The sequence below is a fragment of the Ovis aries genome, chromosome 5 (assembly GCF_016772045.2).
Source record: "Ovis aries strain OAR_USU_Benz2616 breed Rambouillet chromosome 5, ARS-UI_Ramb_v3.0, whole genome shotgun sequence".
Lineage (NCBI taxonomy): Eukaryota > Metazoa > Chordata > Mammalia > Artiodactyla > Bovidae > Ovis > Ovis aries.
This window is the reverse complement of record NC_056058.1, coordinates 70,504,159-70,527,348: the sequence shown is the minus strand read 5'-3', so window position 1 is coordinate 70,527,348 and position 23,190 is coordinate 70,504,159. Positions and strand designations below refer to the sequence as shown.

Genomic DNA, 23,190 nt, shown 5'->3' with positions numbered 1-23,190 from the left:
AGCCAAATTAAATAAAAAACAATAAGAGGCAGTGGGTAAGACACTGTGGAAGGAGAGTCTCTGATATATGTGAGTGGAACTGATTATACCGTGGATGGGATTTTGAAGTGTGTAGTATGATTCTCTTTTTGAGTCAATAGCTTCCAGGGGAAAGGAGCGTTCAGGCTTTCTAGATGCATTAAAACATTGGCTCCTTGTTTAAGGAGGACAGAAACCAAACCCTGACTTCTTTGCTTTTTAGCTGAAAGCTAGAAGCAGGTTATAATTCCTCTCTGACCCAGAATGGAGACAATGGGAGACTTTGTATGTTCAAACCTATCCTCATTAGCTAAAGGGACAAGGTTGGCATCAGTTTCCAAACCTAGGACCAAGAGGAAATGATGAGTCTCCCAATGACCTGGAATGATTTGCATTACAACCTTTAAGTCAGTCATGGTGGTTCAGATGGTGAAAAATCCACCTGCAATGCAGGAGACCCAGGTTCAATCCTTGGGTTGGAAGAGCCCCTGGAGAAGGGCATGGCAACCCACTCCAATATCCTTGCTTAGGAAATGCTATGGACAGAGGAGCCTGGTTGGCTACAGTTCATGGAGCCATGGAGAGTCAAACTGAGTAACACTTTCACAACCTGCCCTTAATTCTTGAAACTTGACCTGATCATCTATCACATTTGTTACTCACTGTCCTGGGTTTTAGAATATTATGAAGAGGAGGGGTGTGTGTCTGGAAAAGACACCCCTTTTTTCTCTCAGTGATGTGTGTAAAGCCCCAGGGGAAAAATTTCCTCCTCTACTGCTAAAGTTTACCCCTAATACCCCTCCCTATATGCCTGTGCTTTGTAAACACTTGACTGTGATGTTTCCAGCCTTGTGGAAACCAAATGTCCTCTATGGTATTATTTTAAAATGTATTGGAAATTGTGAATTACCAGTTACGTGGTGTATATAAAAATCTCTAACAAGTCATCATACATAATGCTTTGAGTTGTATGAACCAGCTAATGAAAAGATTAGATCAGTCATCTCTCTCCAGCTTGGGGCTTGAGTCAAAAAATCAGATGAAAATGGAACTAGAATGAGCCTTTGCCTCTCAGGATATAAGCTCCCAGGTATTAAAACTTCTTCAAGTTATCAGAATTAAGTATGCAGATTCTCACATCTACCTTCAAAATGTGTGAAAAGAGGACTTTGAACTTAAAATGAGTTCATTGTCAAACCTGGCTCATTCCACAGAGCCTGAGGATCCGTAATAAATTGAAAGAGACACATGTACCCCAATGTTCATCGCAGCACTGTTTATAATAGCCAGGACATGGAAACAACCTAGATGTCCATCAGCAGATGAATGGATAAGAAAGCTGTGGTACATATACACAATGGAGTATTACTCAGCCGTTAAAAAGAATTCATTTGAATCAGTTCTGATGAGATGGATGAAACTGGAGCCGATTATACAGAGTGAAGTAAGCCAGAAAGAAAAACACCAATACAGTATACTAACACATATATATGGAATTTAGGAAGATGGCAATGACGACCCTGTATGCAAGACAGGGAAAGAGACACAGATGTGTATAACGGACTTTTGGACTCAGAGGGAGAGGGAGAGGGTGGGATGATTTGGGAGAATGACATTCTAACATGTATACTATCATGTGAATTGAATCGCCAGTCTATGTCTGACGCAGGATGCAGCATGCTTGGGGCTGGTGCATGGGGATGACCCAGAAAGATGTTATGGGGAGGGAGGTGGGAGGGGGGTTCATGTTTGGGAATGCATGTAAGAATTAAAGATTTTAAAATTTAAAAAATAAAAAAATTAAAAAAAAAATAAATAAAGGAAGTGACACACACACACAAAAAAAAATAAAGCGAGACGCTCCTTTGGAAGAAAGGAAGGTCCATTAAAAATATAGATTGTTAGTATAGTTTCTTTCACTTTTTCCTCCTTCTGGGGATTTCTGTATGACCCCAATCTTTTAATTTTTTTTTTCCATGCAATTACAATGACTCCTGGCTTTCAACTATATTTGAAAGTAGTAGCTTATACTTGGTTAAGAAGTAGAACCCCAAAAGAATTCTACCAACCTTTTAAAAAGTATTCAGTTCATCATATATTTTATTGTGTTTTATTATTATTAAATGTAGCAATTCAAGTGTACTGTTAGGAATCCCAGATGAGCCAGTGGTTAAGACTTGGGGCTTTCACTGCCATGGGCCTGGATTCAAGCCCTAGTTGGGGAACTAAAACCCTGCAAGCCTCGTGGCACGACAAATAATAACAATAATGATAAAGTGGCCTTCCCAGCAGATGCTTTAAGAAAAAGAAAAAAACAGACAAATGCACTCTCATTTCCCCCAAATTTAGCATTCATCCTCCTGTCTCCATTATTTTAAAAATCAGTGATCTGTGAATTACATATCATTCTGGATGTTGTTCAGTCACTCAGCTGTGTCTGACTCTTTGCCACCCTATGGACTGCAGGACTCCAGGCTTCCCTTGTCCTTCACTATCTCCCAGAGTTTGCTGAGACTCATATCCATTGAGTCAATGATGCCATCCAACCTTCTGTCACCCCCTTGTCCTCCTGTCCTTAGTTCTTTCCAGTGGATTCCACACAAATTAACACATAACTGGAAAGTAATACTTTTTCAAGAGAAATTAATTTGATTTTGTGAGAATAAAAAGAATGGAAGAGATTAAACTACAAAAAATAGGAAGGCTACTTTAGTTCCCACACAGAGAAATACTGCAGAATTTGCCACAACAAGACCTCACATGGTTAGGAAAGGAACACTAGCCTGGTATCAAGATCACAGTTTACAAGGGAGCTCTGAGACTCAGGCTTTTTTCTCGGTGAATTTTCTTTATTCATTAGTCCTATTTTATGCCACATTTTTTTTAAAGCAGTTGGTAATTATAGATTAAATGGAACTGAAAGACAGTTTGTTGTTGTTGTTGTTGTTTTTTAAATCCACCATTTTATAACCATCAGAGTAAAGACTGGATCAGACAAATCACGCATAAATGTTAAATCAAAGGGAAAAGTTGGATGAGGAGCGGGACATTTCAGTTCAGTTTAGTTGCTCAGTCGTGTTCAACTCTTTGTGATCCCAAGGACTGCAGCATGCCAGGCTTCCCTGTCCAACACCAACTCCTGAGCTTGATCAAACTCAAGTCCATCGAGTTGGTGATGCCATCCAACCATCTCATCCTCTGTCATCCCCTTCTCCTCCCACCTTCAATCTTTTCCACCATCAGGGTCTTCTCAAAATGAATCAGTTTTTTAACATCAGGTGGCCAAAGTATTGGAGTTTCAGCTTTAGCATCAGTCCTTCCAATGAATATTCAGGACTGATTTCCTTTAGGATGGACTGGTTGGATCTCCTTGCAGCCCAAGGGACTCTCAAAAGTCTTCTCCAACACCACAATTCAAAAGCATCAATTCTTCGGTGCTCAGCTTTCTTTAGAGTCCAACTCTCATATTCATACATGACTACTGGAAAAACCATAGCTTTGACTAGGTCGACCTTTGTCGGCAAAGTAATGTCTCTGCTTTTTTGCTGTCTAGGTTGGTCATAGCTTTTCTTCCAAGATGTAAACATCGTTTAATTTCATGGCTGCAGTCACCATTTGGAGTGATTTTGGAAACCAAGAAAATTAAGTCTCTCACTGTTTCCGCTGTTTCCCCATCTATTTGCCTTGAAATGATGGGACTGATGCCATGATCTTAGTTTTCTGAATGCTGAGGTTTGTTTTTTTTTTTTTAATATAAATGTATTTATTTTAATTGGAGGCTAATTACTTTACAATATTGTATTGGTTTTGCCATACATCAACATGAATCCACCATAGGTGTACACGTGTTCCCCATCCTGAAACCCCCTCCCGCCTCCCTCCCCGTACCATCCCTCCAGGTCGTCTCAGTGCATCAGCCCCAAGCATCCTGTATCATGCATTGAACCTGGACTGGTGACTCATTTCATATATGATATTATACACGTTTCAATGCCATTCTCCCAAACCATCCCACCCTCCCCCTCTCCCACAGAGTCCAAAAGACTGTTCTATACATCTGTGTCTCTTTGCTGTCTCACATACAGGGTTATTGTTACCATCTTTCTAAATTCCATATATATGCATTAGTATACTGTATTGATGTTTTTCTTTCTGGCTTACTTCACTCTGTATAATAGGTTCCGGTTTCATCCACCTCATTAGAACTGCTTCAAATGCATTCTTTTTAATGGCTGAGTAATACTCCATAACATATATGTACCACAGCTTTCTTATCCATTCATCTGTTGATGGACATCTAGGTTGCTTCCACGTCCTGGCTATTATAAACAGTGCTGTGATGAACACTGGGATACACGTGTCTCTTTCAATTCTGGTTTCCTCGGTGTGTATGCCCAGCAATGGGATTGCTGGGTCATAAGGCAGTTCTATTTCCAGTTTTTAAGGAATCTCCACACTGTTCTCCATAGTGGTTGTACTAGTTTACACTCCCACCAACAATGTAAGAGGGTTCCCTTTTCTCCACACCCTCTCCAGCATTTATTGCTTGTAGACTTTTGGATCACAGCCATTCTGACTGGTGTGAAATGGTACCTCACTGTGGTTTTGATTTCCATTTCTCTGATAATGAGTGATGCTGAGCAACTTTTCATGTGTTGGTTAGCCATCTGTATGTCTTCTTTGGAGAAATGTCTATTTAGTTCTTTGGCCCATTTTTTGATTGGGTAGTTTATTTTTCTGGAATTGAGCTGTAGGAGTTGCTTGTATATTTTTGAGATTAGTTGTTTGTCAGTTGCTTCATTTGCTATTATTTTCTTCCATTCTGAAGGCTGTGAAAGACAGTTTTTTAATACATTAAATCTGTAAGGAATTTAATGCAGCAGCTTGTGGACTAAACCCTTAGATGTGATTTTGACCCCTGCCATAATCTTTATTTATTTATTTATTTATTTATTCCAGCTGGAATGATGATTTATTTTTTTATCTTTTTTTTTTAGTTTTTAATTTTTTAAATTTTAAAATCTTTAATTCTTACATGCGTTCCCAAACATGAACCCCCCTCCCACCTCCCTCCCCATAACATCTCTCTGGGTCATCCCCATGCACCAGCCCCAAGCATGCTGTATCCTGCGTCAGACATAGACTGGCGATTCAATTCTTACATGATAGTATACATGTTAGAATGTCATTCTCCCAAAGCATCCCACCCTCTCCCTCTCCCTCTGAGTCCAAAAGTCCGTTATACACATCTGTGTCTTTTTTCCTGTCTTGCATACAGGGTCGTCATTGCCATCTTCCTAAATTCCATATATATGTGTTAGTATACTGTATTGGTGTTTTTCTTTCTGGCTTACTTCACTCTGTATAATCGGCTCCAGTTTCATCCATCTCATCAGAACTGATTCAAATGAATTCTTTTTAACGGCTGAGTAATACTCCATTGTGTATACGTACCACAGCTTTCTTATCCATTCATCTGCTGATGGACATCTAGGTTGTTTCCATGTCCTGGCTATTATAAACAGTGCTGCGCATAATCTTTAAAATTTTGAATTTAAACATCCTTCAGGCAAGCCTGTATTTTTATAGTCTAGTTAACTATACTAGGGCCAACTTATTCCCATTCTCCATTACAACTACTTCATGCTTTGATATGATTTCCCTAGCGGATTTGAATGTGTGATCCTGGGCTTAGTCTAACCCTCTCAGTAATTCAATTCAGCAAGTTTTATTTTAAGTACTTATTTTGTATGGACTGTAGTGGTCAGCATTAGGGACACATAGGCAACATGCCCATGCTTGCCATCATGAGGGAAACTAGGGTTCAGGGAGACTGTAGCAGGAGGATTGACCCAGGTGGAAGAAATTAGCAAGGACGTCCCTAAATGCACCTAGATTTTCTGGAAAAGCGCCGAGGCCTAGGGTAAGCCAAGATTAGAACCAGCTTGTTCTAACTCTGCTGAGAGGGTTGAAAGGGGCAGGGACTCACATAAGGGGATTAGAAAGAGGGGGAGCCTTAGTCCACTGGACAGCCCAGGCTTGTTGAGTGTCTTTTTACAACTGACCTTGTATTAGTCGTAGCTTTTATTAAAGGTTTCTCTTCTGGGGTCCTTTGAGAGAAGTGTCTTACTCTTCTCTTTCTGCTCCCAAGGTCTAACTCTGCTTCTGAAAGCTTCACTATCACCTGAAACAGCAACTCGAAACCTCCCCATGCTCACTTGGTTTATCCGCTTGTCCAGATGGATTATTTTGGTTTGTGACTGAGGCAGAATCTTTCCACCTTATGACAACTATGAAAAGTCAACCAAATGACTGATCCATAAAGAAGAGATGCATTAATGTGATTCCTTAACAAAGTATCAGTCTGCTAAGTAATCCTCAAGATGGGTGCTCCCATGATCTACCCATGAGAATTTAAAACCTGAAAATCAAAACAACAGCTAAATTGCTCATATCTTAGTGCCACCAGTGATCATGTTATAAGTATTTTACCACATAGTGAAACTATTTAGTAGGAAAGACAAGGTTTGAGTTTACAAACATAAATTTGAGTAATTGTTTTACAACTTAACTACCCATGAACTTCAGAATTTTGGTGGGAAAGGTTTACAAAATGCTCCTAGTACAAACTTCTCATGGTATGGTTGTGAGATTTCAAACACAGTAGCATCATAGAAGGAAAAAAGACATTAAAAAGAATCTCAGCCCTTTTATTTTTCTACTAGCTTTTATTAAAAATGATCATCCTTCATGTACACACTGCTGTATTTAAAATGGGCAACCTAAATTGGATAACCAACAAAGACCTACAGTATAACACATTGAGCTCTGCTCAGTGTTACGTGACAGCCTGGGTGGGAGGGGAGTTTGGGAGAGACTAGATACATGTATGTGTATGACTGTCCCTTCACTGTTCACTTGAAATGATCAAAACATTGTTATTCATCTATACCTCAATACAAAATTAAAAGTTCAAAAACATTTTTTTAAAAGATCATCCTTCTGAAACTACCGGGGATTTCAGCAGTGCTCTCGTATTATTTATATTCCAGTTATAAGCTCTGTATCTGGTTACTGTTTCTCTTTTTGCTTCAGTAGAGGAATTAGAAAAGTCACGGATGTTGGCCTTCACTTGCCCTCTTGGAATCTCCATTTCATATTCTACTTGGTAAATTTGCTTTCACCTCTTAGAAGGCTGAGTGTAGGCTAGGTAGTTTCAGAGTATTTTTCCTTTGGAAAGAGTGCTTTGGACATTCCCAGGTGGCTTAACATTTCATTGCCTTAGCATTTAAAGTTACTCAGGTCACAGTGTCAATTCATAGAAGATAAAACAAGGTTTCTTACCCACACACTAGTCGAAGTAATTGAAAATACCAGAGTTAGGATTTCTTGAATTTTTTTTTCCAATTTCTCACTCTTCTTTGAATGATATGAGTGGTGAACTAGAATCTAAAATAGCCCCATTGTGCTTCCCAAGATAAGCATTTGATGCCGCTGGATCACTGAGGGTTGCTGTTTGCATGTCTGTATAAGACAGTAGAACAAGGGCATCTCTCCAGAACATACCAGCTATCACTGAAAAAGGTCTGGGAAAGGAAGCAGCAACCCGGAAACCAGTCCTGAAATTAGCTTATTTTATAAAAAATAAGGTCCTCTCTTCATTGTTTAATGCAATATCTTTTAAGCAAAATGGAACTGTTAACTGTGTTTCTTTTCTTTTTGGAAAAAGATTTTGGAATGGGGAATGAGAAGAAGGAAAAGAAAACCTCCTAATCCAAGTGTTTAACATGAATTTGTCATTGTTAGAATCATCCGTGCATGGGTCAGCCTGAAACAGAAGTGCATCTCTCTCTAACTAGTAGAACAGCTGAACGATCAATGTGAAAACTGCCCTCCTTCACAGGGGGTCATTCGTAGGAGAGTCCAGAATGCTGGTGCAAATAAACGAGTGTGTTTCCCAAAATCTCAGCGTTTCATTCTTGATGGATAAGCAGAATAATTCCAGAGCAGAATAATTTTAAGAGCAGATTGCTGAATGTGGAACAGAAGAGGGGTTTTTTTGTTTTGTTTTTTATTGGTGTTGGACTACTTAAGAGGGCCCCTCCCAAAACCCTTGTGTCAGGAATGGACACTTGTGAGTTAAAAGCTGACTCTAGAAAGCAAGTAGTATAGACCCTTAAAGCAAGACCTGCAGCAAGCTTCTAGCAAGTGTAGTTTATCTATATAGAATGTCAGTTTATTCATTAGTCTTTCCCTCTCCTCTGTTTTCCGTCATATATTTTTGGTTTCCTTTTCTCCGTTGTTTTAATTACCATCAGCAGTATTTTCATGGCTGTTTAAATAGGTAAAAATTACAAGACAAAACAGATGACCAGTATTTTGGTATGTTTTCCAGGGCAATAGAGATTGCTCCATGGCCTTTCTGATAAGTTAAAGAGGAACTATCTTTTGTTTATGTTCTGACCCAAAAAAAGGGATGATTAGTGGTTTCTCCCTGTCTCCCACTGCTCAAGAGAAAGGCAATTAGGACCATCATTTGGGCAAAGCTGGAGAGGCTGGGAAGGAGATCTGTTTTTTAAAAGGATTAGCTAAATTCATGTGACAGTTGCTATTCCTTCCATTTTATGTAATCTCATTACCTAAGTACAACCTGATACAGGTTCCAAGACTGAACTTATAACTGAAGAAAAGTGTCAAGATAAGCAATTGTATAGCCTTGTCAGTAGGAACAGGAACGCTGGAACAAACAGATTAAATGCTAAGTGTACTACTTTAACTGTAACTTAGACAAATCACTAACTAGTCCTAATTCGCAATCTCCTTATTTTTAAAATGAGACTATTAATAATAACTCCCTTGTTACATTATTGTCAAGATCATTATAACCAAGCCAGGCTACTCTTGGATATATATCCAAAAAAAACATAAGTTCAAAAAGATACATGCCACCCCAGTGTTCACAGCAGCATTATTTTCAAGAGGCAATATATGGAAACAACCTTAGTGTCCATCAGCAGATGGATGGATAAAGAAGATATGGTACATACCCACAATTGAATACTATGCCATGCTAATCACTTCAGTCGTGTCCGACTCTGTGCGACCCCATAGATGGCAGCCCACCAGGCTCCCCCGTCCCTGGGATTCTTGCCTGGAGAATTGAATACTACTCAGCCATAAAAAAATAATGAAATTTTCCCATTTGCAGCAACGTGGATGGACTTGGAGGACATTATGCCGAGTGATATGTCAGACAGAGAAACACAAATACTGTATACCACTTATATGTGAAATCTTAAAAATAGGACGTTCTGGTGAATATAACAAAAAAAGAAGCAGACTCACAGATACAAAGAACAAACAAGTGGTTACCAGTGGGCAGGGGGGAGGAGGGACAATATAGGGATAGGGGAGTGGAAGGTACAAAGAACTGGATATAAGACAGGTCCAAGAATGTATTGTACGACACAGGGAATATAGCTAATGTATTGGGATAACTGTAAATGGAAAGTAACCTTTCAAAATCATATAAAAAATTAATTTTTTTAAAGTTTACATAGTTCAGCTCATTAGTGTCCAACACTTTGCAACCCCATGAACCACAGCATGCCGGGCCTCCCTGTCCATCACCAACTCCCGGAGGTTACCCAAACTCATGTCCATTGAGTTGGTGATGCCATCCAACTGCTGAGTTTTCCAAATTTGCTGACATATTGAGTGCCGCACTTTCACAGCATCATCTTTCAGGATTTGAAATAGCTCAACTGGAATTCCATCACCACCACTAGCTTTGTTCATAGTGATGCTTCCCTAAGGCCCACTTGACTTCACATGCCAGGATGTCTGGCTCTAGGTGAGTGATCACACCATCATGATTTCTGGGTCATGAAGATCTTTTTTGTATAATTCTTCTGTGTATTCTTGCCACCTCCTCTTAATATCTTCTGCTTCTGTTAGGTCCATACCATTTCTGTCCTTTATCAAGCCCATCTTTGCATGAAATGTTCCTTTGGTATCTCTAATTTTCTTGAAGAGATCTCTAGTCTTTCCCATTTTGTTGTTTCCCTCTATTTCTTTGCATTGATCGCTGAAGAAGGCTTTCTTATCTCTGTTTGCTATTCTTTGGAACTCTGCATTCAAATCGGTATATCTTTCCTTTTCTCCTTTGGTTTTCACTTCCCTTCTTTTCACAGCTATTTGTAAGGCCTCCTCAGACAGCCATTGTGCTTTTCTGCAGGTCTGTTTCTTGGGGATGGTCTTGAAAGTTGTGTCACACGATGCCTGTCTGTAGGGAATAATGGACAGAAGTTTCATGTGTTCTCTAATGGTAAGGACTGTAGTTAGTTCTAACTGTAGTTAGAACTTCAGCTGTGTTTCATTGTTTCCCAAGGTATCTGCGGCTGCTTTGTTTAGTCATGTCCTTCTGCTGCAGTCCAGCAGACTAGTAGTTTTCCACATGTGAACCCCAGATCAGCATCACCTCATCACCTGGAAACTTGTTAGAAATGCAGATTATTGAGTCTCATTCTGTATTTACTAACTGAGGAATTCTGGGTGGGGGTGCCAAGAGATGTGTATTTTAACAAGACTTCTCAGGGAATTCTGAGGTTCATTAAAGTTTTGGAGCCACTAAAATAGACTATACCAGCCCACCAAACCACTACCTGAGTCAGACTTCCCTGATTGATTTGGGAGATGCTGGAGGCAGCATGGAATATTATTGCATTGAGATAATCATCACCAGAGAATTATTACACTATTTTATTACTTCTGAGTACTAAGATTTTAATTAACTCACTCATTTTTCTGAACTTCAGTTTCCTGCTCTGTGAAATGGAAATACAGCATATTCTGCAATGATGCAGTAAAGGAGGTCCCTCAAAAAAAAAATAATAATAAACCTCAATCAGCAGTCATCTTCCAAAAACAAGTATTTCAAAAAGAAAGAAGGAAAGATAATAGTTGTTCAATTTCACATGCATAATTTAAAAATTATTTTTCTTTTATTTAAACAATGTGCATATCAAGTCGCTTCAGTTCAGTTCAGTTCAGTCGCTCAGTTGTGTCCGACTCTTTGCGACCCCATGAATCACAGCACGCCAGGCCTTCCTGTCCATCACCAACTCCTCGAGTTCACTCAGACTCCCGTCCATCAAGTCAGTGATGCCATCCAGCCATCTCATCCTCTGTCGTCCCTTTCTCCTCTTGCCCTCCATCCCTCCCAGCATCAGAGTCTTTTCCAATGAGTCAACTCTTTGCATGAGGTGGCCAAAGTACTGGAGTTTCAGCTTTAGCATCATTCTTTCCAAAGAAATGCCAGGGCTGATCTCCTTCAGAATGGACTGGTTGGATCTCCTTGCAGTCCAAGGGAATCTCAAGAGTCTTCTCCAACACCACAGTTCAAAAGCATCAATTCTTCAGCGCTCAGCCTTCTTCACAGTCCAACTCTCACATCCATTCATGACCACAAGAAAAACCATAGCCTTCACTAGATGGACCTTAGTTGGCAAAGTAATGTCTCTGCTTTTGAATATACTATCTAGGTTGGTCATAACTTTTCTTCCAAGGAGTAAGTGTCTTTTAATTTCATGGCTGCAGTCACCATCTGCAGTGATTTTGGAGCCCAAAAAAATAAAATCTGCCACTGTTTCCACTGTTTCCCCATCTATTTCCAATGAAGTGATGGGACCAGATGCCATGATCTTCATTTTCTGAGTGTTGAGCTTTAAGCCAACTTTTTCACTCTCCTCTTTCACTTTCATCAAGAGGCTTTTAGCTTCTCTTCACTTTCTGCCATAAGGGTGGTGTCATCTGCATATCTGAGGTTATTGATATTTCTCCCGGCAATCTTGATTCCAGCTTGTGTTTCTTCCAGTCCAGCATTTCTCATGATGTACTCTGCATAGAAGTTAAATAAGCAGGGTGACAATATACAGCCTTGACATACTCCTTTTCCTATTTGGAACCCATCTGTTGTTCCATGTCCAGTTCTAACTGTTGCTTCCTGACCTGCATGCAGATTTCTCAAGAGGCAGGTCAAGTCGCTTCAGTCATGTCCAGTTCTTTGCATCCCTATGGACTGTAGCCCACCAGGCTCTTCTGTCCATGGGATTCTCCAGGCAAGAATACTGGAGTGGGTTGCCATTCCCTTTTCCAGGGGATCTTCCCAACCCAGGGATCAAACCTGCATCTCTGTCTCCTGCATTGGCAGGCGGCTTCTTTACCACTAGCGCCACCCAGAGTAAATAAGTTCTATAGATTACTAATGGAAGCTCAACATAATCAATTAAAAAGCCTTTCCCCTTTTACCATTTGAGTTACATAAAAGCCTGTTGAAACACATATAAAAAGCCTTCACCTTTGACCTTTGCTGCTAACACAGTTCACATCCTTTGAAGGAAAACAGACAAGGGGGTGAAAAAATGTAGCCAGTTGACCAGCCAGCCACCAAACCCAGCAGCCCCTAGATGCTTTTGGTCCTAGCCGGAAGGATTAAAACCCAACACTCTTCTGCATACTGAAGATTGTATTACTGTAACAGATTTCCTTAATTTCAATTTGAGTTGTGAAACATCCTTATTACAGGTGTAACATCAATAATATCTTTCCTGCCCTGCCTATATTATAGGGTTGTTCAGATCCATAAAGATGAATCATATCTCAGTTAGAATTATTTGGGTCTATGGACTTCCCTGGTGGCTCAGAGGTTAAAGTGTCTGTCTGGAATACAGGAGACCTGGGTTCAATCCCTGGGTTGGGAAGATCCCCTGGAGAAGGGAATGGCAACCCACTCCAGTACTCTTGCCTGGAGAATCCCATGGAGGGAAGAGCCTCGTAGGCTACAGTCTATGGGGTCGCAAAGAGTCAGACGGGACCGAGCGACTACACTTTCACTTTCACTTAAGTAATAGAAAACCCAAGTCATGCTGTCTTATACAAAAAAAAGAAAGAGAGAGAGAGAGGTGTATTATCTTGTTTAGCATCAGCAAATCAGGCATACCAGATACAGACACTCTCAGCAGGTCATGGATTCTCTGTGTCTCCCAGAGTTGGCTTGTTTTCAAGTTAGGATCACCTCTTGCAATTGGACAAATTCATTAGACTCAAGACCACATACTTTTGGGTACAAACCCAGAGGTAATGTTTCAGAGTCTTTAGTATGCCCACCTGAAAGCTCATCACATGCCATTGGTTTTGAAATGGGCATGTGTCTGTCACTGAAACAATCACTGTGTCAGGATTGCTCTGCTTGACTCCAGCCACATCAGAAGCACAGTAACTGAGAGAGGGGAAGTAGTGGTTCCTTAAATAGAATTATTGCTAGTGGGGCTGTTGAAGGTTCAAATCACAGATGTTTATTTAGTTGACAGTGTTACAGTTAATAGGACTTTACATTAGTTCTAATCTTTAGTGATGTATTTAAATCAAGACACTTATCTACATCCTCATTAAGGACATTTTGCAAGCCTCCAGGTAACCGCCCCTCCCCTGCACTGAGAAGGTCTTCTTTTATGAGTGTAGAGGGCTATAGTGGGATGGGGCTATTTCTGTTCCTTAGCATGGCATAGTGAGAGAGACCTGATTCCAGTTCTTGCTCTGTCATCTGTTCACTGGGTGAATTTGTGTTAATTTCTTAACCTCTCTGCACCTTATTTTCTGAGCTTGGGATACATGCTGATCCCACTGGACTATTGGAAATGGAAAAGTCAATATGTAAATTACTTAGCCTTAGCTACTAGATAGGGGAGCCTGGTGGGCTACTGTCCATGAGGTCATCATGAAAGAGTCGGATAGGACTCAGGGACTAAACAACAACAAGCTACTAGGTACTGCTCACTAAATTCCCTTCTCATGCATAAAAATGGGGCATCTGTCATATAAGTGGTCCAGGGTACCATGGGAAGTATTTCCATATCTCAGGTGCCTGAGCCTGCTGCTCTAGCAAGAGACCTGTGTCAACAGAGGTGGAAGCCTTGGAGCAGGAAAGAGACTCAAGAGGTGTAGTCCATGCAGTTCCCATCTTCACAATGGTGTGGTAGATTAAATCATCTTATTGATGATGCAGGAAGACATTGAGTTTTAAGTGTCATAAAATGAATTTCATTCAGTCAGCATTTATTTCTTGAGTTCTCACCACAATTTTTTCCTTGTTTTTTTTTTTATCATATGTATATGAAAAGATGGATGTTAGCTTAACCTATGTGGTAGTCATTTCATAATATATATAAATTGAACTATCATGCTGTGCACCTTAAAATTATACAGTGATATGTATCAATTATTTCTCAATTAAACTGGAAACAAAATATACAAAAATTGATTATAAAAAATATTGGCAGTAGATATATTTCAAGTCTTTACCAAAATAAATATACTATATTATTAATAATAGCTTGTTGTGCTTAGGTTTTATTATCTATGTAGCAGTGGAGGCCTCTTAAAAATAAGACACACAAGTTTTCCCATCTCAACAGAACAAAAAGCATTACATAATCATTTGGTTTTGGAGAATCATGATCTCAGTATTCATCCTTTACTTTTAGACTTGCTAAGAGGAAATAATCCAAGAGAAAAAAGAGTTACCCTGTCAGCGCAGCCACCTTAATTCTAGTCCCTGGGCCCAGAATTCAGCTCCGTACAGACAGTTCGTATCAAACTCTTAATTCCTGTCTGCTTCTCTTCCCTGGCAAGTCACTCCACTCACCCCTTGACCACCCACACCACCCATAGTCTGTTCAACTGTTATTTTCAAGTTCCTCGTTGTTTTGAATTCTCTTGCATTTTGGCAAGTCATGTGTTTCCTGCACTTCTGTAGTTCAGAATTCTTCCTTTACCCTATTTATATTGACACTGAAAATTTAAGGTGACACCTTGTAACTGTGTGGGTGTTAAGAAGCATCAGTTAAATGAAGTTACATAAAAATGTTTCTGGCGTGTGTATCAAGTGCTTAATATATGTTACCTACTACTTTTAGTTCTGGTTTTATCATGAATTCATCTGTAATTAGGCTTCTATTGTGAGCACAATTTAGTAATTCATCCCCTAATACTATTTCAACCCTAGTTCCGTTTAGATTTTTTAGGTATTTTTAATCAAGACTGTAAATTATTTAAAGGCGGAGGTCATGCTTTCCATTTCTCTGCATGCTCTATGTGGAAATCATGAAAATGGTACTAGCAACAATCTATTATACCATTACATCATTACAGCCATCCTCTTAGAGTGGATTATTATACCATTTAGTAGATGAAGAAACTGAAATTCATAGTTTATAGTGGCAGAACCACAGTTCAAATTTAGAGCATGTGGACATAAAGCCAATTCTCTTAATCATGAATATCCGAACTACATATCATAGCACCTTGTGTAAAAATCACCAGTAAAGGCTTTCTGTTTTGAAAGTCTTGTTTGTTTCTTCCCCCTTGCAGATGGACCCCCATGAGAACATCTTACTGAGCACTCTTGAGATAAAAAATGAAATGGCCACCTCCGAGGCTGTGATGGGACTTGGAGACCCAAGGAGCACAATGCTGGCCTATGATGCCTCCAGCATCCAGTATCGGAAAGCCGGGTTGCCCAGGCATAGTTTTGGCCGAAATGCCCTGGAACGGCACGTGGCGCAGAAGAAAAGCCGCCTGCGGAGACGCGCCTCCCAACTGAAAATCACCATCCCCGACTTGACTGATGTGAATGCCATAGATCGGTGGTCCCGCATATTCTTCCCAGTGGTTTTCTCCTTCTTCAACATCGTCTACTGGCTTTATTATGTGAACTAAAACTTAGCCTCCCATGGGAAGCAAGGACTAGATTCCTCTTCAAACCAGTTGTACAGCCTGACATAGAACTTGGAAAACACATCAATCCAGGACAAAAGTGATGCTAAAATACCTTAGTTGCTGGCCTAACCTGTGGTCCAATTCATACCATTTGGGTTGCTTCTGCTAAGTCATGAAAATGCTAAGGTCCTTGGGGTTTTCCATTTAAAATGCAAGTGATTTGTACACATGCTGGCAAGACTGAGTCTGTGTTCCACCTTATCTGCTTAGTACACAGCCTATACAGAGGGGAATAATTTAGATGATCTTCCAGAAGGCTCAGTAGCATCATCAGTCATCTCGCTGAGATGTGGTCATATCCAGATACTCCCCATCTTCATTCCTAAGGTTGTCCTGCTATCTGCCATGCCATGCAAATATGCTTACTGAAGACGATATCTGCCTGTCTTATTAAGCTGATGATGGTGCCACAGGAAGTTAATTCCCACCAGATTCTAGAAGGTTCTCATGTTCTCAAACAAGATAGGGAGAGTCAAGACAGAGACTCAGGAAACCAATTTGGCCAGCCCATGTTTGCTTGAGCTTGGGAATCAACGCTGACGTCTTCCATTTTGACATTTAGAAACGGGGAGACTTCTAAACATGATCATGCCTGGTGGCCGAAAGAAATTTTTCTAAAATGCTCGTTCTGAGGCAGTTAAAAATAAGAGTTAATAACCCAGAACAGAGTGAAAAATTCAGAGACAACAGTTGTAACGAAATTAAAGCACGCAAGCAGCATTACCCTTAGCCCATTACAAGCATGTGGTCCATACATACTGTATTCAGTGGCAGAAGGTAGAATGAAAGAGATTTCTTTCCCTCCAAACTCACAAGCTTTTGACAGCATACCTGAAGAATTTTTATAGTGTCCCTAATCAAAAGACAGCCCCTCAACAGAAATGTTAGCAGAATTAGAAGCATCTTAGGTTACACTGGGAGTAATTCCAATGTATGACTATAAAGCACAGACAGAGCTAGCACACAAGATGCTTTTCTCTGACTCTACATTTTCCTGTAGTTTATTTCCGAATTTAATAGGGTATTTCAAAAGAAGGATTTGTTCATTTCTTTAGCGGGCTTAATGGTCTTTTCCAACTTTTCTTGTTTCTGAAATTCTGATTATATTCTTAAGAGACAGACAGAATAAGTCTTTGGAGAGATTTTAAGAGAACTGTATTTCTCTATGTACAGTGAAGTTCACCTTTGTCTTTCATGGCAAACAATACTCAAGAGATTATGTGCACAAGTAGGTTTAGTTGTTGACTTGAGGAGTTTGATTTTTTTAGGGTGCTTTCATTGTATATGTTGCAGTCTGCCTAATCAAATAGGAAGTCATGGAAAATAGAAGAACAACAAAGCCACATTACTTGTGAATGTTATGAGCCTCAGTTGATACTGCAGAAAAATGTATAGCTGATAATCAGGCAGGCATGATATATTATTTTTATTCAATTTTTAAATTATGTGATTATGCTTCTTTCTATACTAATTGGATATATGCATTCATATGTTGGACAAAGAGAAAAGAATAAGCTCATATATTTTATTTGTATCAATGTGAAGTTTATATTTTGCCTTTCTCAGAGGAAATAGTGAATTCCTCATTTTTCCTTAGAGTTAGATTTGATTGAAACGTTTCTTAGAGGATGACTTTGCTATTTCTATTTTAAAAAAACAGCACTTCTTTTTAGAGTAACATCCTTACTTGTGCATAGCAGCTAAGGCCAGTATCTGCCTGTGGATAAATGTATGTTTTCTTTCCCTGATGATTCAGCAGCTTAGAATATGATGGAGTCCTGCTGCCCTTCTATTCTTCACTATCAGAGGAAAAAAAGTTTAGCATCTCTCTGAATTTGTCCCCCAGATAGGATGGTTTTTTTTTTTTTCCACCAGCATAGGGAGCTCTGGCCCTTATTTTTTGTTTATACACTTGAACACCTCTGAGTATGACCTTTGGGCAGAATCCAACCGACGCGTTGCCCATGGGCTCAGAGCAGAGACTCCTTGAGTTTCTCCAGGGACACACTTTCCCCTGGGCAGTCATTTTGAGACATCACACTAATAAAAGTGCCTGCCCCTTGTAACTAGGGGTTAAAGTTTGAGTAGCATATATCAAGAAGGAGCATATTGATAACTCAGGTTCACAACTCCAAAATGCCATTCTGGAAAGGTTTTGCTAGAGACAACTCAGAGCTCCAGCCTAGAAGTGGTTCTTATCTGCAATTAGCATAAAAGCCATACAAATCCTTGATATTGTTATAGGTTCCAACAAAATTTTGATGTCCGGGAAAGTCAACAGAGAAATCTAGATCAAAGTGGACAGAAAAAGCAACTTAGCAGCATGAGCTTCAAAAGCATATGACCAGGGATTCATTTCTGACTGCAGTGTTAAGAAAAATCTTGGGGAAAGGAAAAAGATGGGACACTGGAACAGAAACCCTAGAGTAAAATCCATTGATTGGCATTTAGTAACCATGTAGGTAGAAAAACTTGACTCATCCCACCCAGAGATAACAGTAGATATAGAATTTATTCTTAAACAATTGTGTGTTTTTTTGTAGTTGAACTGAATTTTAGTTACCAGATCGGGGGAGGGGAAGAGAGGGGAGCTAGATCTTTAAGTCTTCAAAACAGCTTGGCATCCAGGACCACAAAAGTATGTTTTGGCAATTCTGATATAGCATTACTATCAGTTTATACATATATGTATAGTTTTTCTTTTGTTTATGAAATAGCCCGATAGCCAGCAATTAAGGTGTTTTTCATCTCTGTGAAATTCATAGGCAAATTCTGACTCTAAAAGGCACACTCTCAATGAAATCTTTGATCTCAATCTGTATATATATATATTGTACATGACTGCTAGTAGGTATGAAATGCATTTTCAGAATTGAAAACTCATGCAACATAATCATGTGTTTGCATAAGGAATGTTACAATTCTTTCTACTGCAATTTAATAACAGGGGAAAAGACTTAAGCAGTGCCATCTAGACCTTTCCTCATTTCTTCAAAAGCAGTGCTAAGTGAAAAATAGTAATAATAAAAAATGGTTTAGGAACCAAAAGACTTAACATTCTAGTATTAGGAACACACAAAAAAATCTGTCAGCTTACAAAAGCACAACGCATAGAGAAAGTTCAGTGGGATGCATAATGGAGAAATGAATCATGTTTATTTTAAGCAAGACCTGCATTAAATTGTCTACTAAGACAATTTCCATTTTCTATAGGTAACTGTGTTCCAATTTTATGATTGAATTCATACAAAAACAGCCAACAAACAGGTCTTACCGCATATTTACATGTATATATGTGTATATATAGATCCATATAAACATACATACATATATATGCATTCATATGTTGGAAATCAAAAGGAATAAGCTAATATGTTTTATTTCCTTCGTTAAACCAATGTATGAATATTTTTAATTTGGCAGCCGACAAATCAACATATTGAAACAAGTAATACAGGGTACTGAGCATTTCTCTATCAGCGAATCAATGCCTACAGTTCTTATGAACCACTGCACAGTTTGACACTATAATAGTACTGTACCTCAGAACATGGAAATTAACTAGTTCTCACATTGCTTGTCTACTTATTCTCTTTTTCAAGAAAACAACTAGCATTGTTCAATGGTGATTTAAAAGCAAAAATGTCTTAAGAAAACAGAAAATGATAAATATATATATATATATATATTCCTCCCAAGAGGAGGAAAAAAAAATAACTAAACCCCACCATGTTGGTTAGGGCAGATACTTTCAACTGTAGCAATCATGCCATTTTGCTAAGTGTACAGAGTCCATGTAATGTGAGCAACCATAACTTTCACTGAGCGTGTGTAAATATTAAAACAGATTTCTTAAATATTTTTAACTTCTAATTTGTATTTTATGGTAAGGCAATGTGCTAATTCTGTTTATGGCTTAAGTTGCTGTGTTATTATGTAAATAATTAAACATGCTGTAAATGAATAGTCAATAGATACAGATCATTATTTAGTTTTTTTTTTTTTTTTAATTTTTACTAAGTAAAAATAGTTACTGCAGCCCCAGCAGAGAAATTCAAACACCCTTTTGCATAAATGCTTTGGGATCCCAGACAGAAGGGTTTTAATTTGCTCTCTCTCTCTCTCACACACACGCACATACACACACACTTTTTCTTGTCAGTCCCACTCATACCCCATCTATGGGAAACACTGTAGTGTTTATAACAACCAAGAGATAGCCTTAGAAATGGCAACTGGGAGAAGCAGAAATGATCATTGATTACTTGATAGATCTTTTTATATGTAAGAGTTTAAGAAACCAAAGTTCATAACTTAAATCTCAATTTTCAAAGAGTAAAAGTTTATATTGATGGCACTACAGGAAAACAAATGCTTATTATATACCTGCTCCAGATATATGTTTCACAATAGCACATAGAGAAGACTTTTTTTTTAATAATAGCATTTGTCCTTAGATAGCATTTTTCCTTTTAACCAAAGACTCCATAATTATTTTAAAAAAAGGAAAATGGAAAAATGAGGGAAAATGGGAGAAAAAAAGACACTGCTTCACACCAAAGGTTTAAAAAATATTTTCCAAATACACCAGGGACATTGTAAAAAAAAGTAGTAAGGAGCCAACAGAATGCTAATTAAGATACTGCCCTAAGGAAATAATTTAAGGGAAAAAAATATTAAACATCTATTAGTTATTTGAAAATTGAAGTAAAACATTTCTGTAGATATATAGATGTGTGCAAAATGCTAACATCAGATTTTAATTTGCTTTGAGAATTTGTTTTGTGATAAAGTTAAATGTGATCCAAAATGAACAAAAACAAAAACTTGTGTTTTTTTAACTTGAAAGCCAAATCTCTCTCTCTTGTCACATGTCATCATTCTGATGCCCATATCTGTGTCCTGGCACCATCTGAAGCAAGTTGACAGTTCCATCAGCTTGTATCTTTCTCTTTTTATTTCAATAATTTGTGTCCAGTGGTCATTTTAAGCATATTAATTCAAACAGTGTTGAAAATCATTTAAATTCCATGACATTTTAAAGTTTTTATTTGCATGGGTGTTTAAATAGTTTCACTTTAAATATTGTCCCTGCACAGTTCTGAATTGTCCTTTTCTAACAAGTGATATTCTAGTTTCTTCACAATGTAGTGATTTTCAGCCTTACTAATTACCTTGTAGCCTTTCTTAATATGCACATAATGCACATTTTCCAATGGCTAGAAAATGCAAAACACAAGTGGATATCATTGCATCTATTTTCATGTCTTTCTAAAAACAGGACTACTACAATCTCTGGGATACATGAGATAGTAACAAATGAGGATTATAAATGAGTAGCACATAAGAATTATTTTCTTGAATTTAAACTTATTACAGCCAGTTTCAGCATGTAAATATATAATAATGTTGACTAGTGTGTAATTCTTGAACTAAGAAGTATAAATAAAACTTAAAAACGTGTGTATAAGTGGTCTCATTGAGTTCAGAAATTTTTTTGAACTATGAATATGAGTTCTATTGTAGAAGTATAGCTTTTGCAAAAGGCAGTAAAAAATTTGGACCCTTGGGATTGGCCATAGGGCAGACTTGAGTTTGCGCTATGACTTGTCACAGTCATATTACGTGTATGATTGTATAGCTATTTAATCTATCCTACTCTCAGTGTTCTTATCTGAAGTGAAGATTTAATTGTACCTCCTTCACAGAGCTATTTTATAGTTGAAATGAAAACCCATAAGAAGTATTTTATGAAATTATGAAATATTATGACATTTCCCATGCAGAGTATTTCTCTAAACCATGAGATCCACCTCCCAGATTAATACTGGTTTAGTGAGAAATTTTTTCAGGGATATCATGAAGCACAATCAATCCCCCAGTCTTGATTTCCTAAAGTGGATAGCCCCAAACACATTCGTATCTCTTCAAGTTTCTGTATAAAAACATTAGGCAAATGTTCAGCCTTCTCCTATATTACGCTCTACAGCATCATCCCTCTACATGCACTAGAACAAGGAGTGGTCGTGGGATGACGACTTCCAGACAAGCCCCAGATGATTAGGTTTCTTTGGCAGGTCTCCTAACCAATGTCTTCATTTGTGTCTGCCCTGATCTTTTTCTTTCAGGTAGCCAGCTAAGTTATTACTATTTATATACATATTTATCTTTCCATTTCAGAGATTTGTATTGGATAGAATGGAAACACTGCTGGAAGAGACTCAGATGATGCTTAGCGCCCCACAAGTACTGAGGAACATGAGTGTCTTTCAGGGTAAGGAGAGAGGGAGGGATGCCTTCTCTGAATCTGGGCAGGAGAAAAGCAGCATGTTTCATGGACACAGAGACCTGCCCACGTTCAGCGGTGGTGACCTGGGGAAATGGCAGACCTCAGAGCAGATGGGACAGTGAGGCTTAGAAGGCCAGTCCCTGGCGCTGCCCCAGGCGTGCCTCTAGGGTGGCAAAGTCTTTGACTAGTGAAAGAATCAAGCAGGCTGCAACATGGTGGAAGAAAAGAAATGTGGATTTTCCTCTACAGCTTCATTTAAGAAGTTAGGCTCATCACTAGAATCTCACCTGGGACCTAGTGGGTCCTTGGTCGCTCCACATCGGGAAGTGCTATGAAATAGAGTAGGATGAATTTGATATTGGATCAGTAATATACTGTTTCTAGTAGTAGATGTCCAAAGACGGGTGGGGAATAATTGAAAGTTCTGAAAGTTAAAGGGCTAATGAGATGCAAAATTTGGTTAAAGTATTGATACATCTTATATCTTATGCTGTATCTTATATCTTATGGTGTATCTTATATCTTACAGTATATCTTATGTCTTGGGAACTCGAATGTGTACACAAGCCTTAATGGAATTTTAGGCAAATAATATAGGCCTGGTGTAATACCACAGAGGGCAGTGGGGACCATGGGTAACTGGTGAGGAACAAGCTCTATCTGAAGAGGCAGTCACTGTTGAACCCCATCTGGAAGTCATCTTGAAGAACTGCAAGCCCAATAATGCCAGATTAATCCGAGAATGGAAGAAACTCCCACAGCACTGAACCTTGTACTTTATGGGCAAGTACAGTACAGCCAGAGAGACACACAAGCTTCCATCTTTCTTGGAACAAAATCCCCATGCTGATGTTCTGTAGCCGTTGAGGAAGGAACATTTGACAATCTCCATGAAAGTGTGTGTAGACTGAACAAGCTTCTGTGCATTAGAATCCTGACAAGATCAATTTGCTTCCCTTTCCTGGAGCCCGAAAGAAAATGAAGTGTTAGTCATTCAGTCATGCCCAGCTCTTTGTGACCCCATGGACTGTTCATGGGATTCTCCA

At 38.8% G+C, this 23,190-nt stretch overlaps 1 protein-coding gene across 2 annotated transcripts in view; it reads left to right on the top strand.

Moving 5' to 3' along the window:
• The window catches only part of GABRB2 (gamma-aminobutyric acid type A receptor subunit beta2), a 309,255-nt gene extending 287,937 nt beyond the window's left edge, over positions 1 to 21,318 (top strand). The window contains exon 10 of one of the 2 annotated variants that reach the window (XM_027969181.2): positions 15,448 to 21,318. In XM_027969181.2, coding sequence (XP_027824982.1) covers positions 15,448 to 15,795 — 348 coding nt within the window. In that variant the 3' untranslated portion in view covers positions 15,796 to 21,318. 2 annotated transcript variants of the gene reach the window in all.
• The last annotated feature ends 1,872 nt before the right edge of the window (positions 21,319 to 23,190 follow it).